Source organism: Sinocyclocheilus rhinocerous, unplaced genomic scaffold (genome assembly GCF_001515625.1).
Source record: "Sinocyclocheilus rhinocerous isolate Xijiao unplaced genomic scaffold, SAMN03320098_v1.1 scaffold1176, whole genome shotgun sequence".
In the NCBI taxonomy this organism is placed as follows: domain Eukaryota; kingdom Metazoa; phylum Chordata; class Actinopteri; order Cypriniformes; family Cyprinidae; genus Sinocyclocheilus; species Sinocyclocheilus rhinocerous.
In genome coordinates, this window is record NW_015659925.1 from 220,138 (window position 1) to 238,917 (window position 18,780).

The 18,780-nt window shown below is 34.6% G+C and overlaps 2 protein-coding genes across 2 annotated transcripts in view; both read right to left on the reverse strand.

Moving 5' to 3' along the window:
- Positions 1–1,132, reverse strand: part of LOC107724421 (transcription factor 21-like) — a 3,118-nt gene extending 1,986 nt beyond the window's left edge. Inside the window, exon 1 of the mRNA XM_016533346.1 lies at positions 725–1,132. Coding sequence (XP_016388832.1) covers positions 725–1,132 — 408 coding nt within the window. The remainder of the gene's footprint in view (positions 1–724) is intronic.
- Positions 1,133–8,318: 7,186 nt separating this feature from the next.
- The window catches only part of LOC107724420 (transient receptor potential cation channel subfamily A member 1-like), a 30,439-nt gene continuing 19,977 nt past the window's right edge, over positions 8,319–18,780 (reverse strand). The window contains exons 13-27 of the mRNA XM_016533345.1: positions 18,336–18,450; positions 17,573–17,739; positions 17,159–17,243; positions 17,010–17,069; positions 16,843–16,941; positions 16,253–16,323; positions 15,867–16,020; positions 14,377–14,466; positions 13,876–14,045; positions 12,664–12,793; positions 12,374–12,556; positions 12,202–12,270; positions 10,098–10,193; positions 9,843–9,961; positions 8,319–8,514 (exon numbers count right to left, since the gene is read on the reverse strand). Of these exons, the coding sequence (XP_016388831.1) occupies positions 8,319–8,514; positions 9,843–9,961; positions 10,098–10,193; positions 12,202–12,270; positions 12,374–12,556; positions 12,664–12,793; positions 13,876–14,045; positions 14,377–14,466; positions 15,867–16,020; positions 16,253–16,323; positions 16,843–16,941; positions 17,010–17,069; positions 17,159–17,243; positions 17,573–17,739; positions 18,336–18,450 (1,804 nt within the window). The remainder of the gene's footprint in view (positions 8,515–9,842; positions 9,962–10,097; positions 10,194–12,201; positions 12,271–12,373; positions 12,557–12,663; positions 12,794–13,875; positions 14,046–14,376; positions 14,467–15,866; positions 16,021–16,252; positions 16,324–16,842; positions 16,942–17,009; positions 17,070–17,158; positions 17,244–17,572; positions 17,740–18,335; positions 18,451–18,780) is intronic.

Here is an 18,780-nt window from a genome sequence, read left to right on the forward strand (position 1 = left end):
TTAATAAACTAAGTAATACATACACACACACACACACACACACACATATATATATATATATATATATATAAACAAATGTACTTCAGTTTAACAATATAAATGATATATGATAATTGAAATTACATTATAAATAAATAAAATGATAAACTATATATTTAATACAGTTAATACAGTATATGTGCTGTAAATAAAATATGTACTGTTCCGTATTATCTATATTTATTAATATTTATAAAAATGTAAAATTTATATTTAATACAGAATATTAAAAAGAAAATACTATATATATTTTAGGGGTGTAACGGTTCTCGGTAAAAAATCGAATCGTACCGTTCTCCACCCACGGTTCGGCACACACTTGCACCGCGGTTCAACTTAAATCTGACAATGCATCTGTAATATGGCTTGTTAAAAATAACAACACAGAACAGACAAAGTTCGGCTAATGTATGTTTCTGTCAATGGATACGCATTCTGGCTTCCCAATACATTACAACAACAGCGATGAACAAAAAAAAACAAAAAAACAAGGACAAACCAGTCACTCTTTGTAAACTTTGTTCAATGTGAGTGCCTTACTTTTTAGTTAATAGTATATATTTTATATGTTTACAAAATTGAATATAGATTATGTATTTTACCAGTAATACTGAACAATAAATCTTCTCGACCAGATGGAAGTGTATAAAATCCTGTGATAAACTCAGACAACACTCACTCATACCAAGTTTACAGGATGCACAAAGCTGTTCTCATATCTGTCCTCTTGCAAGAGCTGTCTGAGGTGCGAAATGTAGCTGGATGCCAGACGCAGCGTGTCCAGCTTTGACAGTTTGGTGTCTGCCGGTACCCACGGCAGGCTGGTCTTCAGCCTCGAGAACGCTTTACTCAGAACCCTCATGCGTGCCCTCTCTCTGGCGTTAGCTGCATTTCTATGAGGCTGTCTGCCATCCTTCACCATCTTCATTTGTTGCTTGTTGTTGTTGGAAGCAGCTCGAGGTTGTTTGGTCTTTGCTTTCAGACTGTCATCGATACTAAACTCGTCTTCTGAGTCTTCTAGACAACGTGTGTCCATGTGAGTGATTGACAGCTCCTGGAGATCTTCAGGATCACTCACCGAACCCGTGGACATCTGGACTGCAACTGCTTCAGAGCAAAGAACTCGATTTCCTGCTTTTCAATCGTATATGATATTCAGCGGCCTTGCTGTAGATTCAGAGCAACAGGTGCTGCCTTAATTTTAGATCTCTGTAAAAGAAGCCCAGGCAAAAAAGGCGCATCAATACAAGGCCATTAGTTAAAGTCAATCAGCATCTTCTGAATGTAAATAGTTGTTAAAATTGTCAAGTAGACCAAGCAGACTGTATCTTCTGCCCGTCTTCACTGAGCATCTCAGAGCTTGTTCTGTGGTGTACCAAGCACATTTAAGGTTTGGGTTTGGCAGGGTCACTCTGGATCAAGCATTTCTCCTCCCCCTTTCCCCATCTAACATTTGGAAAGACGACTTTACACAGTGGCACTGACAGCATATGCAGTATGAATCTATGGAATCTGCCATGAACTAACGCCATGAGATTTTTAACTACACCACATAAAACAGCTTGCAGATCTGGTTATTTGTTGCTATTTATTAAATAATAATTTAACCATAATAATCACACAATCCCTCAGAAATCATTCTAATACACTGATTCAGTACTCAAGAAACATTTATTTTTATTATCAGTGTTGTTGCTTAATATTTTGTGGATACCGTAACACACTACTATTCAAAATATTGGGGTAAGAGTGTTTTTTTTAATTTATTAATAAATACTGTTATTCAGCAAGACACATTAAATAGATGAAAAGTGACAGTAAAGACATTTATAATGTTGTGAAATATTTCTGTTTCATAAATGCTGTTCACTGAACTTTCTATTATTCAAAGAATTATGGAAAAAAAATGTATCACGGTTTCTATAAAAATTTAAGCAGCAAAGGCTGTTTTCAACATTATAACAATACAAACTACTATTAATAATTGAGCACCAAATCAGCATATTAGAATGATTTCTGAAGGATCATGTGACACTGAAGACTGGAGCAATGGCTGAAATAAAGTTGATGAAAATGCAGCTTTACAGGAATAAATTAAATGTGAAAATATATTAATATAGAAAACTGTTATTTGAGATTGTAATAATATTTTACAATATTATTACTTTTACTGTATTTTTGTTATTAAATTTGGCATAAGAGGTATATGTGCAAATAATATATTCAATATTTATTTAAAATTCTGAATACATGCACAATAAATGCGCGCACACACACACACACACACACACACACACACACATAATTAAATATTTATCATTAAGTGTTTAATGCAAACTAAATACTCATTTAAATTAAATAATTTCATTTTGATTCTAAATGTATGCAAATAATTTTTTTTTATTATTAAATGTATAAAGTAAAATATTCAATAAATCAGCTTTAATCATGGAAATATGTTTAAATCTGTTTTTTTTAATAATTAATAATCATTACTTTTACTTTTTACTTTACATTACATTTATTAATTTAATAAACAATAAAATGAATAGCTTATAAGTAAAGAATAATAAATATAAAATATATAATAAATGTATTGAATCAAATTAAAAGGCATTCTCCAAACCAACATATCCATAATTCAATTGAAATATTTAGTGAAAATATTGTGAAAAACTTAAGTTTCTTATTTCTTCAGTTCAGTGGTCACCCACGGTCCACTTAAATGCTTTTTCCCACATGCTCTTAAGCAAATAGAAATGTCTGAAGGCTTATCAAACGTTCTTAATCCACTGGCCATTTCACAGAGGTATTGGGTTTCTGCTTGGTTAGAGCGCTCTCACACACGCTCGCTGCACATTGGCCACAGCTGTCAGCACTTTACATTACATCTGCAGGATGGGGGGCAATCGCTGGGACCCTGTGGGTGAAGGAGAAATACACATGTTGACATTTTTCACATGATCACATTGTGCTCCCATTTGTCTCTCTTATCATACAGAAACATGTAAGCATTGCACATTCTTGGTAAATTAAAATGATTTTTATTTCATTATACTTGGCAGATGTCAGTTCAGCTGTGTTATAGGAAACTTTGTATGACTGCATCTTCAGTGTAACTGTTCTATTGGGCCTGCTCATATTGGCAATTGAATGACACTTCAAAGAGGGCCATAGCTATTTTGGCATATAAATTAAATAATTTTCAGCATTATACAGAATGTATGATTAAACACATGTTGGTTAGACATGCATATGAGGACCTCTTCCCATTTAAGTTTGGACTCTTTAAATACCACCAGACCATAAAGAAGAGATACCTTCCTAAGCCACATCCCTAATAGCATTACCTGGATAAGATTACACAATGCATTAAAATGTATCTGTATATCTCTGCACAAGACATGTATGCAATACGGGTATCTTTTATATGTCCATACATGAAGAGCAAAATTTCCTAAACCATAAAACCAAATTTCCCACAGCTGAAATTTTCTCAGCAACTCACAATATCTCTCAGTAAACTCGATATGTACGAGTTTTCATTCCCGCCTAATGAGTGTGAAATTAAGATTTTATATTACAGCGGTCACCCTCAGCCAACAATTATCCAAAAGCACAGCTGAGTCGCATGCTCCATTTTTGCAGAGGGTTCATGCCAAGACAGCTTTGGAACAACCTACAATAAACAGTTTATGCTTCTTGCTCTCTGGAATTTAAGATATCCATTCTTACTGTAAGAGCCCATTCACACAGAACACCTTTTTGTGTACCATTTTCAATAGTTTTCTACAGGTAAACATGTTTTAGACAGACGTCTCTTACTGCTTGTTCAGCATCTCACGCATGAGTGCTCTGTTTTAAAGTTAAAGTAAAAATGTTATTCGTTATTAATGCCCTTCAATGCCCTGTAGATGGCGATATCACTTCCTTTGTAGCAGAAAGAAATTGCTGCAAAAGAAGTTATGTGCCCTGCAAAATGTAATGAGTAATTATATTACTCATCACAAATGTATTGGAATAAAGAGTACATATACTTATTCAAAAAATGTAGTCAAGTAGAGAGTAAAAGTTTCTAATATTTCGATATTCAGTGAAAATACAAAGTAGCCAAAAAGATACTTAAGTACAGTAACTAATTACTGTACTGTAATTACACCACTGCTCTTGTTTCTCCAAGACAACTTACACTCTAAAGTGACAGTTACCGTTTGTTATGGTGTGTATTTTCTTTTTGTTTTTGTTTAGTTTTTTTGGCTTTCTTGTAGGTGGCAGGAGAGCTGAGAAACACGTGATTCAAATGGGGAGGTGCATATAAGTGTTTCTATTACAGGCATGGACAGGTTTTGGTACGGAGTTTCGGCTGGCCTCTAGTTACCTCAATCGAACGGGATCTGTCGTGTGTTGTCATTTTTGGATTTTACAATTGGCATATAATATACATTGTTATATTGTGTGAAACCCCTAGAATTAGGTAATAAACTTTATTCATATCGAGATTTTGTTTTTGTTTCCTTTTTTGTTGTGAGTCGGCCGTAACACCGTAGCTCAATGAAATTTTGCAGGTAAAATCCAGTGTTTGCAATAGGAATCTGTGCAATCTGGAATTTCGTACACAGATTTAGCAACAGTCATGCAGATTTGCCATGCTGACCAACAGAAAGCTGCTTGGTTTGAAAAAACTTTGACAATGGACCTACCGTGAAGGTGTGGCTGCATTAGCGAAATTCTGCAGGAAAATGGTCCACTGAGTATTGTCAATAGTGTAGCGAAGTATGAAGCACAGCTTTGTGAGTCACAAGCCATTTTCAAACTGTTGGTGACTGCATCAAATACATGTGACCAAATTGAACCCGTTGTGAAATCTGCAAGAGGAAATCCTTCGCCTTCACGTGAAATTCCCACTCACATTGATTCCAAATGTCTGGATTTTGCACATGAAAACAGACCGAACAACAGAAAATGTGGCTGCACCATAATTCTAATTTCACAGCACCACAGTGGAAAAAGAAACTGGGATGTTTCGCAATGAGAACCGTTCTGCCCATTGGTGGAAAAAAGGCTTATAATTTTTATAGCCTTTATGAATGGTAAGAATCTCTATAAATCTAGAGATGCATATTGCATAAGGCACAGTAGCGAGTTCAGTGACCTGCATTTTCTTCCAGGATGAGCCTTAAAGGACACATTCACATGTTTTTTAACTATAGCAGGTCTAAACTGTTTTACATGAAAATAAAATAATATGTGACCCTGGACCACAAAACCAGACCAAAACCATAAGGGTCAATTTTTCGAAATTGAGATTTGTGCATCATCTGAAAGCTGAATAAATAAGTTTTCCATCGATGTGTGGTTTGTTAGAATAGGACAATATTTGGCCGAGATACAACTATTTGAAAATCTGGAATCTGAGGGAGCTAAAAAATCTAAATATTGAGAAAATCATCTTTAAAGTTTTCCAAATGAAGTTCTTAGCAATGCATATTACTAATCAAAAATTAAGTTTTGATATATTTACAGTAGAAAATTTACAAAATATCTTCATGGAACATGATCTTTACTTAATATCCTAATGATTTTTGGCATAAAAGAAAAATCGATAATTTTGACCCATACAATGTATTTTTGGCTATTGCTACAAATATATCCCAGCGACGTACGACTGGTTTTGTGGTCCAGGGTCACATATGGGAACCTGTTGCTCTGAGCTTGCAATGATTTAAACTAAAAACTACACCTCTTTGAGGGAAAATCTGCAGGATCGAGATGCCTTAGTATGAAGTGTAAGCAAACAAATGTATGTGAAGCAGCAACAGGGGCACCTTAGCATTTTAACACTAATCTCTGCTTTAAACAACCGTGTAAGCACATCTTTCCCAAACTTCCACAGAGGGACTAATTACATGGGAACAATGCTGCCCACGTTGTTTTAAGTCAGAGCTAACATGAGAAATGTGCAGTTGTCTGTCGGTAAGCGTATTAATGGTTGTAGCGTGGGCAGTGGCTCTTTTCCTTCTTTCTCTCCCTCTGTTTTGTGTGAATGAGTAAGCGGGACAGGTGCAGGACTATGACATCAGCTATGCCCACTCTCCTCCCCTGGTTCCCATGGTCACCACGCTCTCACAGCTGCAGTATAAAACAAATGGCATGTAACAGCATCAAAACAGCCATTAGGGAAAATCAATACGCCCCCATTTGAGTCAAGCCTCCCCCTGCATTGAATCAAGCACATTTAATTGAATGATATAAGTAGCTGAAGAGTGAACTATCCATTTGCTCCCAGTTCCAGCCTGACTTTGATGGGAGAGAATCTCACAAAACCTAAGAACATGTCCAGATCATACCTTACCTTAAAATCAATGGAAATAAGTAGTTAGATTTTGCTTTTAAAAAATGGATGCTTCTTTTAAGGATTTTCGTTACTGTACAGAAAAAAAGATTTTTTTTTTCATTATAATATTAATAAATGTTTGGTGAGCAGCAAATAGGCATATTATAATAATTTCTGAAGGATCATGTGACACTGAAGACTGAAGTAGAGCCTGCTGCAAATTCAGCTTTGCATCACAGGAATAAATTACATTTTAAAATATATTCATATAGAACAAAGTTATTTTAAATTGTTATAATTACTGCTTTTACAACATTTTTAATTAAAATAATGAAACTTGGGTGCGAAAAAGAGACTCTCTTATGATAATCTTAATTATTCCTAACTTTTATTTATTATTAACTTTTTAATATTATTAGTATCAGATGAGCATTGCAGAACTGAACAAACACATTTTCATTATGGAAATGCTTGAATACTAATCCTAACTCTAAATACATAAATCTTTAATTTAGGTAGTGAATTAGCTGGAAATATACTTAATTTGCATGCAAATAATGTATTTTTTTCTTTATACAAAGTTAAACTTATTGTTTTTATTTCTGATATATATATATAAAACATATTTCACAATTTTGGACTGAAATGCCCTGGATTTTTTTTTTTTTTCAAATGTTTTTTTTCAAACATTGCAAAATGTCTTGATATCTTGCAAGGCTATCTAGATGGATGGATCTGCTGATCAAATCTGTGATATGGAATGATGTGAATGCTCTGTGACTGAGATCTTTTTATATCCGTCTAGCTGAGCTCTGAGTGGTGGGTGTGAGAAATGCTGCTTACCCTTTGGAGGAGGAAGTGATGTATCTGGGCTCTGTAAACTCCTAATGCTGTGAAATACTGACCAGATGACAGATGAGAATTGTTGTTTTTCTCTTATTTGCCTCCAAAGCCTACGAACAGCTGACTGGGGTTCAATGTCAGAAAAATTGAGACTCGAAGAACTGAGGTGGCTTGAACACAATATATTGCATTTCATTTATTTTCTTAAAAATTTCTATTTTGGTTTTTCATGCATCAAACACATGTACTGCAATAAAGATATAGGTTTAGCATTGCTTAAAGTGACCACATCTAAAGCAAATCTATTCCATCTGGATATTGTGATCCTTGTCATCGAATTTACTACATCCCATGATGTCCATGCAAAATCACAAAGTGATTTTTACAGTGTTCTGGCCATGCAGTTGCATGTCTTAATCTACTCCCAGCTTGAGTGACTTGTTTAAGTCTGTGAAATCACCATTGACAATCTGATCAACAAGATGGTTTTATTAAATGCAGCTTTCATGGGAATCTCATCATGATGTAGTGGTGGATATACTAAAAAATGGACTAAAAGAGACCCAAAAATGAGGGTTACACACTTGTGCTCTCCTTCGGCTTCAACTACTTTGAAATTAGTGTTTGGTATGACAAAGCATCTCAGGGTTACTACATCCGGGCATGAGGCCAGATGAAATTCACATGCTATTTTTTCTACTCGTTGAGAACAAATGTGGACCGATCGGTGAGATAAATCTATATGTGATGCATCACAGAGTTTGAAGTCTTTAAGTTTGCATTAGGAGCTTCTCAGTGCATTAATTCTAAATGCTTTTCTCATCTTCAGTATTGATGCTATAAGATCTTCATTATGTATTAAAGCACTAGATATCATTCAAACACTTCTCTTCAGAGTTCATTACAAACTTTAAGTGGATTAAATAGACTGACTTATATATTATTAGTGTAGCCTTCTAAATACACTATGAATTTATGATTACACAATTACACTTAATCAGATAAGAAGAACAGCTAAAATTAATATACTAAATCACAACAAAATATAGCACAACAAAAGTTATTTGGCTTATATTTACACATGATGTCATCATCTCTAATATCACTTCTTTGCCTTAATAGCTTGCAGCAGCGGGACCCACTTTGACTTCTGAGATGAGGAGGAAGTGGGCTGTTTCAGAGCTCTAGGGTTATGTGGGCCGTCGTATTCATCAGCCTCAGAAGTGATTTCCATCTTCTGGATGATCAGCTTGAGCAGGTTATGCTGTTTCTCCAGCATACAGGACATCGCTTTCAACCTGAAGGGAAGAGTGGATCAAATGCAGTCTATGTTGTATGTCTGACAACTTACATAGGCTTAAATAGATGAGAATAAAAATACAAGTACATGTTAACTGATGCAACCGCATGCCACTGTTTTTGTTATGAAATTATGAGCAGACTGTATTTCAAATATTATTTTGAAAATGATATGTAATAAATCACATTATCTGAAACGCTCTAAAAAGTAAGGTAGGTGAGATATGGGAATTAGAGCTGTGTGCCATTCATATTTGAATTGCTAAAAACTTTTAAATGAAAATTCAAAGGAATTTGCTTTATGAATATGAATGTTTAGTTGATGGTGCATTATAGCTAATGAACACTAGAGGCTGCTCTCCCACAAGTCTGAAAGGTTTTGTGGCAGTGCTATTTTAGTATCATTGATATATTACTAAAGTTTTAGTACTTTTTTGGTGTATATACATATATTGAATACATCTATATAGTTTTTAAGTTTTAGGTTATCTAGTCATTTTAGTAATTCAGCTTAAACTAAACAAAAATGAGAAATATTGCTTTACTAGCTCAAGTTCGCAAAATATTTTATTTTAGTTTATGTTTATTTTAAATGTGTTTTTAATGATTTTAGTTCATGATAATAACCCTGGTTTCCAGTGTTCCGATTTTAAAACAACCCACATCAGCTTTATTATCACTTACATGTATCCACCTGGTTAGATTTTAAGTTTTTAGTGCATTATTTCCAAGTACACACACACACAGACACACACACACACTCTAAATAAATAAATAAATAAATAAATAAACAACGCAACGTAACGTAACGTAACGTAACGTAACATAACAACATTACATTACATTACATTACATTAAAATAAAATAAGGATTATGCTCCAAATGTTTTGTAGAGGTTTCAGAAAAGTTGTTTAACAGCTTGGCACTGTACACTCAAAATGTACACTTAAATGTACCTTTAATACATCTTAAAATACTAATATATATCCTTTAAAGGTAGTTTAGGTACAAATATACTTTTGAATGTTGTTAAAAGGTACAGAGGTACCTTAATGTCCCAGTGACAAGCTGTTGTACTTCTGAAGGTACAGTTTTGGCCCTTTTATTCTGACAGATGGTTTTATAGGCACATTATTGCATAAAAAGGCTGATAAACCTTCTAATTTTTTATTGTGATGTTCAATAAATGGAGAAATAGAAATCTTTTCTAAAAAGTTCACACTACAACATAAGTTTCTGCTCACTTTTAAAATCAAACCCTTTTTGTTGCTCAAAGTTGGTGTTCCTGAGTAAACCCAAAACAGCGGTGGTAGTACAAAGAGATCACCTGTTCTTCTGTTTGTGCAGCTCTCTCTCCAGAGGTCCTCCTTGCCGTGAACAGAGGTTCAGACGGGTGCGAACTCTGTTTTGGATCTCGCCCTCAATGAGTGCCTGCATCAGCACTTTCTGTATAACAAATGATTGTCATTAAAAATTTATATTCACCCAAATGTCTTTATTGTTTGAAAAAATGTTTTTTACAGAATTTTATCAAAAGTTCATGTGTGACCAGAATAGTAATAACAATTGTTGATAGACAAACCTTGCATTTATTGGGATAGATGGTGATAGTTGGTTTGTCCACACGCTTCAGGAACCAGTAAGGTAGCTTCTCCTCAAGGGCAGTGTGAAGATCTATCTGTAATGAAGTGCTTTCTTGAGTAACGTGATGCACTACTTGTACTTTTACTGATAAGAGTTATTTTTCCTGTGTTGGTGCTTTTCATTTTGAAACAGTAAGTTTGGGGTGGGACATGTTTTTTTAGTCAATAATTTGTGCCACAACTGTGAATCCTGATTTTCTACTTGCCACTGGTAGTCAGACGCTGGTGGCAGTAGGGGGAGGGACGTTCTCGTTCTAAAGAATGTTTGATTGGACTAAAATTTGGATGCGCTTCAGAGCCATTAATATTTTATCATTACAATATTTTAATACCAATAATATTTTAGTTATATAAAGTAAGTTTTAAATGCAAATTTTGGGGTCAGTAAGATGCTTTCAAGTCTCTTATGCTCATCAAGACTGCATTTTGATCAAAAATACAGTAAAAAAAAAGTAATATTGTGAAATATTATTACAATTTAAATAACTGTTTTCTATTTTAATGTATTTTAAAATGTTATTTATTTATATATGTGATAGCAAAGCTGAATTTTCAGCAGCCATTACTCCAGTCTTCAGTGCCAAATCATTCTAATGCAGATTTGCTGCTCAAGAAACATTTCCTATTGTTATCAATGTTAAAAACAGTTGTGTTGCTTAATACACTGAGCAAAATTATAAACGCAACACTTTTGTTTTTGCCCCCATTTTTCATGAGCTGAACTCAAAGATCTAAGACTTTTTCTATGTACACAAAAGGCCTATTTCTCTCAAATATTGTTCACAAATCTGTCTAAATCTGTGTTAGTGAGCACTTCTCCTTTGCCAAGACAATCCATCCACCTCACAGGTGTGGCACATCAAGATGCTGATTAGACAGCATGATAATTGCACAGGTGTGCCTTAGGCTGGCCACAATAAAAGGCCACTCTAAAATGTACAGTTTTAATTTTATTGATGGCATTTTGAATGCACAGAGATACCGTGACGAGATCCTGAGGCCCATTGTTGTGCCATTCATCCACGACCATCACCTCATGTTGCAGCATGATAATGCACGGCCCCATGTTGCAAGGATCTGTACACAATTCCTGGAAGCTGAAAACATCCCAGTTCTTGCATGGCCAGCATACTCACCGGACATGTCACCCATTGAGCATGTTTGGGATGCTCTGGATCGGCGTATACGACAGCGTGTTCCAGTTCCTGCCAATATCCAGCAACTTCGCACAGCCATTGAAGAGGAGTGGACCAACATTCCACAGGCCACAATCAACAACCTGATCAACTCTATGCGAAGGAGATGTGTTGCACTGCGTGAGGCCAATGGTGGTCACACCAGATACTGACTGGTTTTCGGACCCCCCCGGACCTCCCAATACAGTAAAACTGCACATTTTAGAGTGGCCTTTTCTTGTGGCCAGCCTAAGGCACACCTGTGCAATGATCATGCTGTCTAATCAGCATCTTGGTATGCCACACCTGTGAGGTGGATGGATTGTCTTGGCAAAGGAGAAGTGCTCACTAACACAGATTTAGACAGATTTGTGAACAATATTTGAGAGAAATAGGCCTTTTGTGTACATAGAAAAAGTCTTAGATCTTTGAGTTCAGCTCATGAAAAATGGTGGCAAAAACAAAAGTGTTGCGTTTATAATTTTGTTCATTGTATTTTTGTGGATTATTTTTTTCAGGATTCTTTGATGAATAGAAAGTTCAAAAGTTCAAATCTTATGTGACATTATAAATGTCTTCAGTCACTTTTGATCAATTTAATGCATCCTTGCTGAATAAAATTGTTATTATTATTATTTATTTATTTTTTTTAAAGAAAGAAAAATCTGACCCCAAACTTTTGAACAGTAGTTTATTCCTTAGTTAACTTTGTCAACTTTGAAAGTACACTACCAAGTAAATGTTTTAAAATCACAAATTTAAAAACTCAAAATCTCCATTACTAGGTTTTGTAAAACAATTTAGCAAAATACTGCTAAAAATTTACATCAATTAGAGGTATTAGCTGTAGTCAATGTAGTCTGCTCACCTGCATGGCTATCCTCTTCAACTCTGCATTTCTCTGTACCTCTGCGATGTCTCCTACTGCCAAACCAATCTGCAACATAATTTAGACAAATAAGCCTAATATGTCCTAACATATTGCAGTCATCACTAACAATAATAGCTGGCTTCCAGCAGGCCAGTGTTGAGTGTCCTACCATTAAGTTCATGAGAAGAATAGGCATGAGGAGCACAAAGATCACAAAAATAAAATAGGTGACTCCAGGGAACGCCATGCGGCCATTTTCATAAGCGTTCAGAAATGTGCTCTGGTAATTCAGCTCTCCCACTGTCATCACAAACGTCTGGGCTAACGCAAGGCTGATGGAGCTGAACTCATCCTGTCGAAAGCAGCAAACAGTAAACATCATTATCAAACCGCACCGATTTGCCAAGACTTGACAGGTCTGTCGTGCTGGGTTGATATGATCCCTCTGTTTGGACTTACCTGGTGGAGCATCAAAGCGTAGAAGGCCAATCCAAATGCGAGTAAGAGGAAGATAAAGAGAATCATGATGCACAACAGGGTCCTAATGATTCCACCAAACATCACCACGTAGATTCCAATTCTCTCAAACCTGCCGTGTGAAAAGGGCATATGAGAATTGATTTATTTATGAAATAAATACAAAAATTAAATAATTAAATGCCAAAAGTGACTTTATTAATCACAACATTGTAATGTATTCACAACATGAAAATTTATTTTATAGTACAGTGTGAAAATAAATTTTTAGATTTGCGAAAGATTGCATTTCAGTGTTATTAAATTATTACTTTTTCTAAAGATTTCTTTTAAGTGAGTGTTAGATTATGCCAAAAGGTAAAAGTTTGGTGTCAGAAAGATTTTTTTAAATTATTTTTTATTTATTTATTTATTTTATTTTAATTTAGAATTGAACAAATGCTTTTATTAAGCAAGGATGCATTCAATTGGTGAAAAGTGACAGAAATCTTTTGTAAAATTATAAATTTCTTTACTATTGCAAATAATGGTTTCCACAAAAAATATACCAACATTGATAATAACAAGAAACATTCTTTAGCACCAAATAAGCATAATTAGAATGATTTCTGAAGGATCATATGACACTGAAGACTGGAGTAATGGCTGCTGAAAATTTAGCTTTGCAGCAAATGAATTAATGACATAATAAAACACTGTATATTAAAATAGAAAAACTTTCAATTGTACTAATACCTTTCAATTGTAATAAGATTTAACAATATTACTATTTTTACTGCATTTTAAATCAAGTAAATGCAACATTGGTGAGCATAAGTGTCAAAAGCATTAAAAAAACTAAAAATCTTTGACTCCAAACTTCCGAACAGTAGTGTATACGAAATTTAAAAAATAGGAAAAATGAATATGCACAAAATCAAATATCGACTCATATGGATACATTTATAAAAATCTCAAATAAAGGCTGATAATATAGTATCAATATATATTGTGCATTTCTTACAGCATACACACTAAATACAATTTATAGTACTTCATTTTATTAATCAGCTTATCATGTACTGTAATTTATTTTATTAGAAATTTGAATTGATTGGCACCCCTAGTAAATATAATTTATTTGAGATAAATCCGTACAAGTAGAAAATGTGACTTGTTCATATTAAAATTCTAGGAAGGCCACTAAAACTAAACCTCTGAAAGTAGAGCAGGAAGGCGATCCATGAAGTCAGAATGGCGAAAGCTCCAGCCTCCCATTGCCAAGTGTTCTCTAGATTGAAGCACATGGGAATGACAAAGACTAAAGAGCTAATAGCTGCACCCCAGTCAGCAGGGTTAGAGAAGTCCATGAAGTAATTTATTCGCTGTAATGTAAAAGACATGAGGAGTTAAATAAAATCACCTTTAGGTACCAAACATAGTGCAATTTGAATACCCTCGCCAGTGGCAAATAGAACAATAGAGTACATACTGCAATGCATGCAAAATCTGAGCTGTGTTTTTATAGCTAAATCACTTGGCTGGAAGGCTTAGAGCCCTGCAAGGGAATCCCCACAGCAAAGGCATGTGTGTTTAATTTGCATCATGACATTCATGATTAGTGATGGTTTGATTGCCCTCTGCTGAGAGTCTGTGTTGTAGTATGAGAGGAATTTATAGTGGATGCATCATGGGAAGTGATGACATAACTATTACCTGCTGAGCCAACTGCACCAGCTCTTTGCAAACGGAATACACATTAAAGACAAGCACCATGATTATACAGACTGAGATTAAACTTTTTTGCTGGATGGAGATAAAAAGAGACAGAGAGAGAGAGAGAGAGAGAGTGTCATTACAACATTATCACCAAATTAATTACATTAACATAATGATTGTATCACTTTTCATTCATAACCCAACTAGTATATTGTGCTTAATTAAGATCTCTGCTATGGTGTGTGCATGTTCCTCACACTCAAATATGGATAATAATAATGCCAATATGAGTATCGTGTGCCATTTCTCAAAATATAAATGGTAATATGCATACAAGATTAGACATACTTAATTTCATGGGGATTATAACCTTGGAGCTGATTAATAAAGGGGAAGTTGATGAATGCCATTCAGTTCATAATGACACTCATTAAATTAGGTAACAGGACATGGACAAGGATAAAAGGAAGTGAATGCAAATGTGAATGGATATGCATGTAATTATGAATGATAGCTTGAATAATTGGCTTGTATTTGCATAACAAATTAGGCCAACTTGACAACAAAAACCATGGGTCCTTTTGACCCCCCATATAATGATGAATAAGGTCTGAGATGACATTGTTGATATATGATTCAAAAGGAATAAAAAATGTTTCTTCATCAGAAGAGATTAGGAGAAATTTAGAATTACATTGCTTGCTCACCAATGAATCCTCTGTAGTGAATGGGTGCCGTCAGAATTATTTTAACCAGAAGCAACAGTTTGAAGTTGAAAACATCTTATTGATGCATTTGTTCATTAGAAACAACGTTTTTCACCTCACAAGACATTAACCGCTGCACTGGAGTCATGTGGAATATTTATTGTGATGTTTTAATTAGCTGTTTGAACGTTCATTCTGACGGCACCCATTCACTGCAGAGGATCCATTGACATGACAATGATCAATTTCTCCAAATCTGTTCTGATTAAGCAGCAAACACATCTTGAGGGTGAGAACATTTTTTTTTATCTTTGGGTGAACTATTCCTCTAAATAATGCCAAAGTCTTTTTAAAGAACTAGTTTATCTAAAAATTAAAATTATGTCATCATTAAAGGGATAGTTTAGCCTAAAAATCTAAATTACTCCACGATTTACTCACCCTCAAGCCATCCTAGGTGTATATGACTTTCTTCTTTCAGACGAATACAATCGGAGTTGTATTAAAACATGTCCTAGCTCTTCCAAGCTTTATAACGGCAGTGAATGGTGGTTGAGATTTTGAAGCAAATTAAAGTGCATTCATCCATCATAAAAAGTACTCCACATCCATATTTAAAACTTTATAAAACCGTAATCTCTAGCTTCCTATAACTTTCGTCTCCAGCTGTCATTTGTTCCACACATTACAGGAATTACACTCTACATTGTGTTCACTTCAACTCTTGAGCTCATCTCTTCCCTACAAGATGCCAGAGAACTCTGAATAGAGGCTGTCTACCTCTCTAAAAGATACGGGCACCATGATGACAGATGTGTTGTTTCCAAAAACGTCCTGCTTCGGTCTCAGATTGAGGATGAGGTATGTGAGGGGCAACAAGCCAAGCAGGTAGACAGCCAGGTTCAGCAAATGAACCTTGCTTCCATACGCCTTCCTGTCCGAATAAAACACAGTTTCAGTAGGATATTCAAATGCTTATGCAAATCAATCTATTTGTTTGAAGTGATGTTAACACTGTAACGCTGATATTTTTAACCATGTGCACTAAAGTAAAATGCAGTGACTGTATTGTATAGGACATAAAAAACAACTGACTTTAGACATTAGCATATCATAGTAAGTTTAAACATCTTGACAAGAACTGTTACAGCACATCTTTTACATACCACTTCATCTCCAGATATTTTTGGCTCACGGGGTGAGTGAGGAGCTCCAGACGGTTGTATCGCACCATGGCCTAGTGTGGTACAAGAGTTACAATTTATTCTCACACTGTTTTAGGATGCAAAAAGAATAGGAGCTTTGTATTTAAGAATGCATAGTGTACAATGGGGTCTAAAAGTCAGATATCACTAGAAACAATGATTATATTTTAATTTTTTTTAACCTTTAATACACAATCCATTGTTTTGATAAAATATGGCTGCCTTGCAGAAACGTAGCCTGTTCTACATGCAATTTTAAAGACTGTAGAAATGATTTGTTAAAAACAGAAAAGTTCCCTTACTATAAAAGTTTCCCATACTAAAAAAAAAGGAACATGACATGATTTTACAGTAAAATACTTTTAAATTGACAGTTTTGAAACTGTAAATTTCACTGTAAGTGAAAAAGATGTAAGTGAAATGTCTAAGAGTTGTAAGAGATGACTGTAAGTGAAAAAAGATCGTCACCTTATAATTTACAGTTATTAACATTCCATTTTTTATGTTTTTTACTGAATGTATATATATATATATATATTAAGGGGACTTACGTTCATAGCTGCTAAAGGTTGGCACTTCATTGCTTTGTCTGCTTTAGCATACTTCATTGACTGTATTGGAGCCTGAAGCCATTGAAAACCATACTTGATCTGCCAACAACATTGAACAATTATTAATAGTTTTAATGCAACTTTTTGCACATTTGTGCAAAACTTACATGATAATCCGGACTGTTGGCATCATGATCAGATTCTAAAATACACCGGTCCAGAAGGTGCTGTTCAGAAGAGAGAAGGGTTTCATGTCAAAGATTTTTATAATAAAAAAAATACAGATTTTAATAAGGTGGGAAGTTAATTTACAGACCTTAAAAGACTCTGGGAGGAACTCTATGATGTCTATCACAGGACAGCGGGATGATGCTTTAAATGACTTTATTGCCTCGCCACACCTGCAGAGAATTAATATAGCTTTGTCAATCATTGGCAGACTGCAGAGGAGAAAAACAATATAGGTTTAAAAAAAAAAAAAAAATCTCTTTTGAGTTTTGCAAAGATAGCCCCTCAATCAATACTCTCATTTTGTTCCATTAAAAATCCTACACTGAATCTTACACCTTTTTTGTTTTTTCTAGCTAAGAAAAACAGAAAATAACCATAAAATGAACATTGCAACAATTTGACAATATTAATTCATATATTATTATTAATCTGAATTTCCAAGTTACTTTTTTTATATTAAAATTAATACTGGTCATTTTGAATGTGGATGGCTTCTTACCTCTCGCTTTCAATGACAGCATTCACTACATCTTTTTTCTCATTACGCACAGCTTCATGTAAAAAAGAGTTGTCAGCATTGTTGAGAGTGATTTCAGCTCCCCTGTCCAATAACAGCAAAACAGCACCTACATGTCCCGCTTGTGCAGCTATGTGAAGGGCTGTGTTCTGTTAAAGCATACACGTTATTAAGAAGCAGTTTCATTCAATTATAATCACAAAGGACAATAATTACTTTAAAATTACAGCATAGTAAAATTATTACTTTTACTATAAAAATACATTCTTGAAAAAGACTCTTTCAGCAAGGCTGCATTTCTTTGATCAAAAAACAGTGTAAAGAATAATACTGTGAAATATTATTCGAATGTACAAGTGTTTTCTATTTTAATATATTTTAAAATATATGTAGTTTATTCCTTTGATGGTAAAGCTGACTTTTCAGCAGCCATTACTCCAGTCTTCAGAGTTACATGCTTCTTCAGAAATCATTCTAATTATGCTGATTTGGTGCTCAAGTAACATTTATTATTACTATAAATGTTTAAAAACAATTAATATTTTAATATTAATATTACTATTTTTGTGTGTAATACATTGTTTTTCAGGATCATTTGATGAATAGAAAGTCCAAAAGAACTGCATTTGTGAGACTATGTTAATTTTTGGGGGGATCTTGTTCAGTTGTTTTCCTATGGCTTAGTAATTGTATTTCTCAAACTGATTGTGCTCCACAGTTGTTTAGGATTTTTTACGCTGCTTACCCCATCCTCATTTGTTTCGTCCAGAAGTTTGACATTTGCTGCCAGGAGGATTTTCATTGTCTGTGTGTATCCCTCAGCCGCAGCATGATGTAAACAGGACCAGCCTTTGTAATCACTAGAGATTACAAAAGACCTTATGACAGAATGTCCAGCTGAATGAACTCACAAAGTGCAATTTTTGAAGCTACTAACTTAAAGGTCCCCTGAAATGCTTAGAAACATGCAGCGTTACTCTATGTGTTGACGTCATTTTAACTGAAACAGGAAGACAGCCCCGCCCCTTTTTAAAATAGCCAATAGCGTTAGTTTATATCACAGCTTCAGCTTGAGCTAGAGCCGTACAGAGGCGTTGAGCTCCGTAAAGCCGCATTTGACAGGGTATGCCAGCCACAATCTCATCCATATTGCTATAAAATATAGCATTCTGTGTAGAATTCAAATAGCT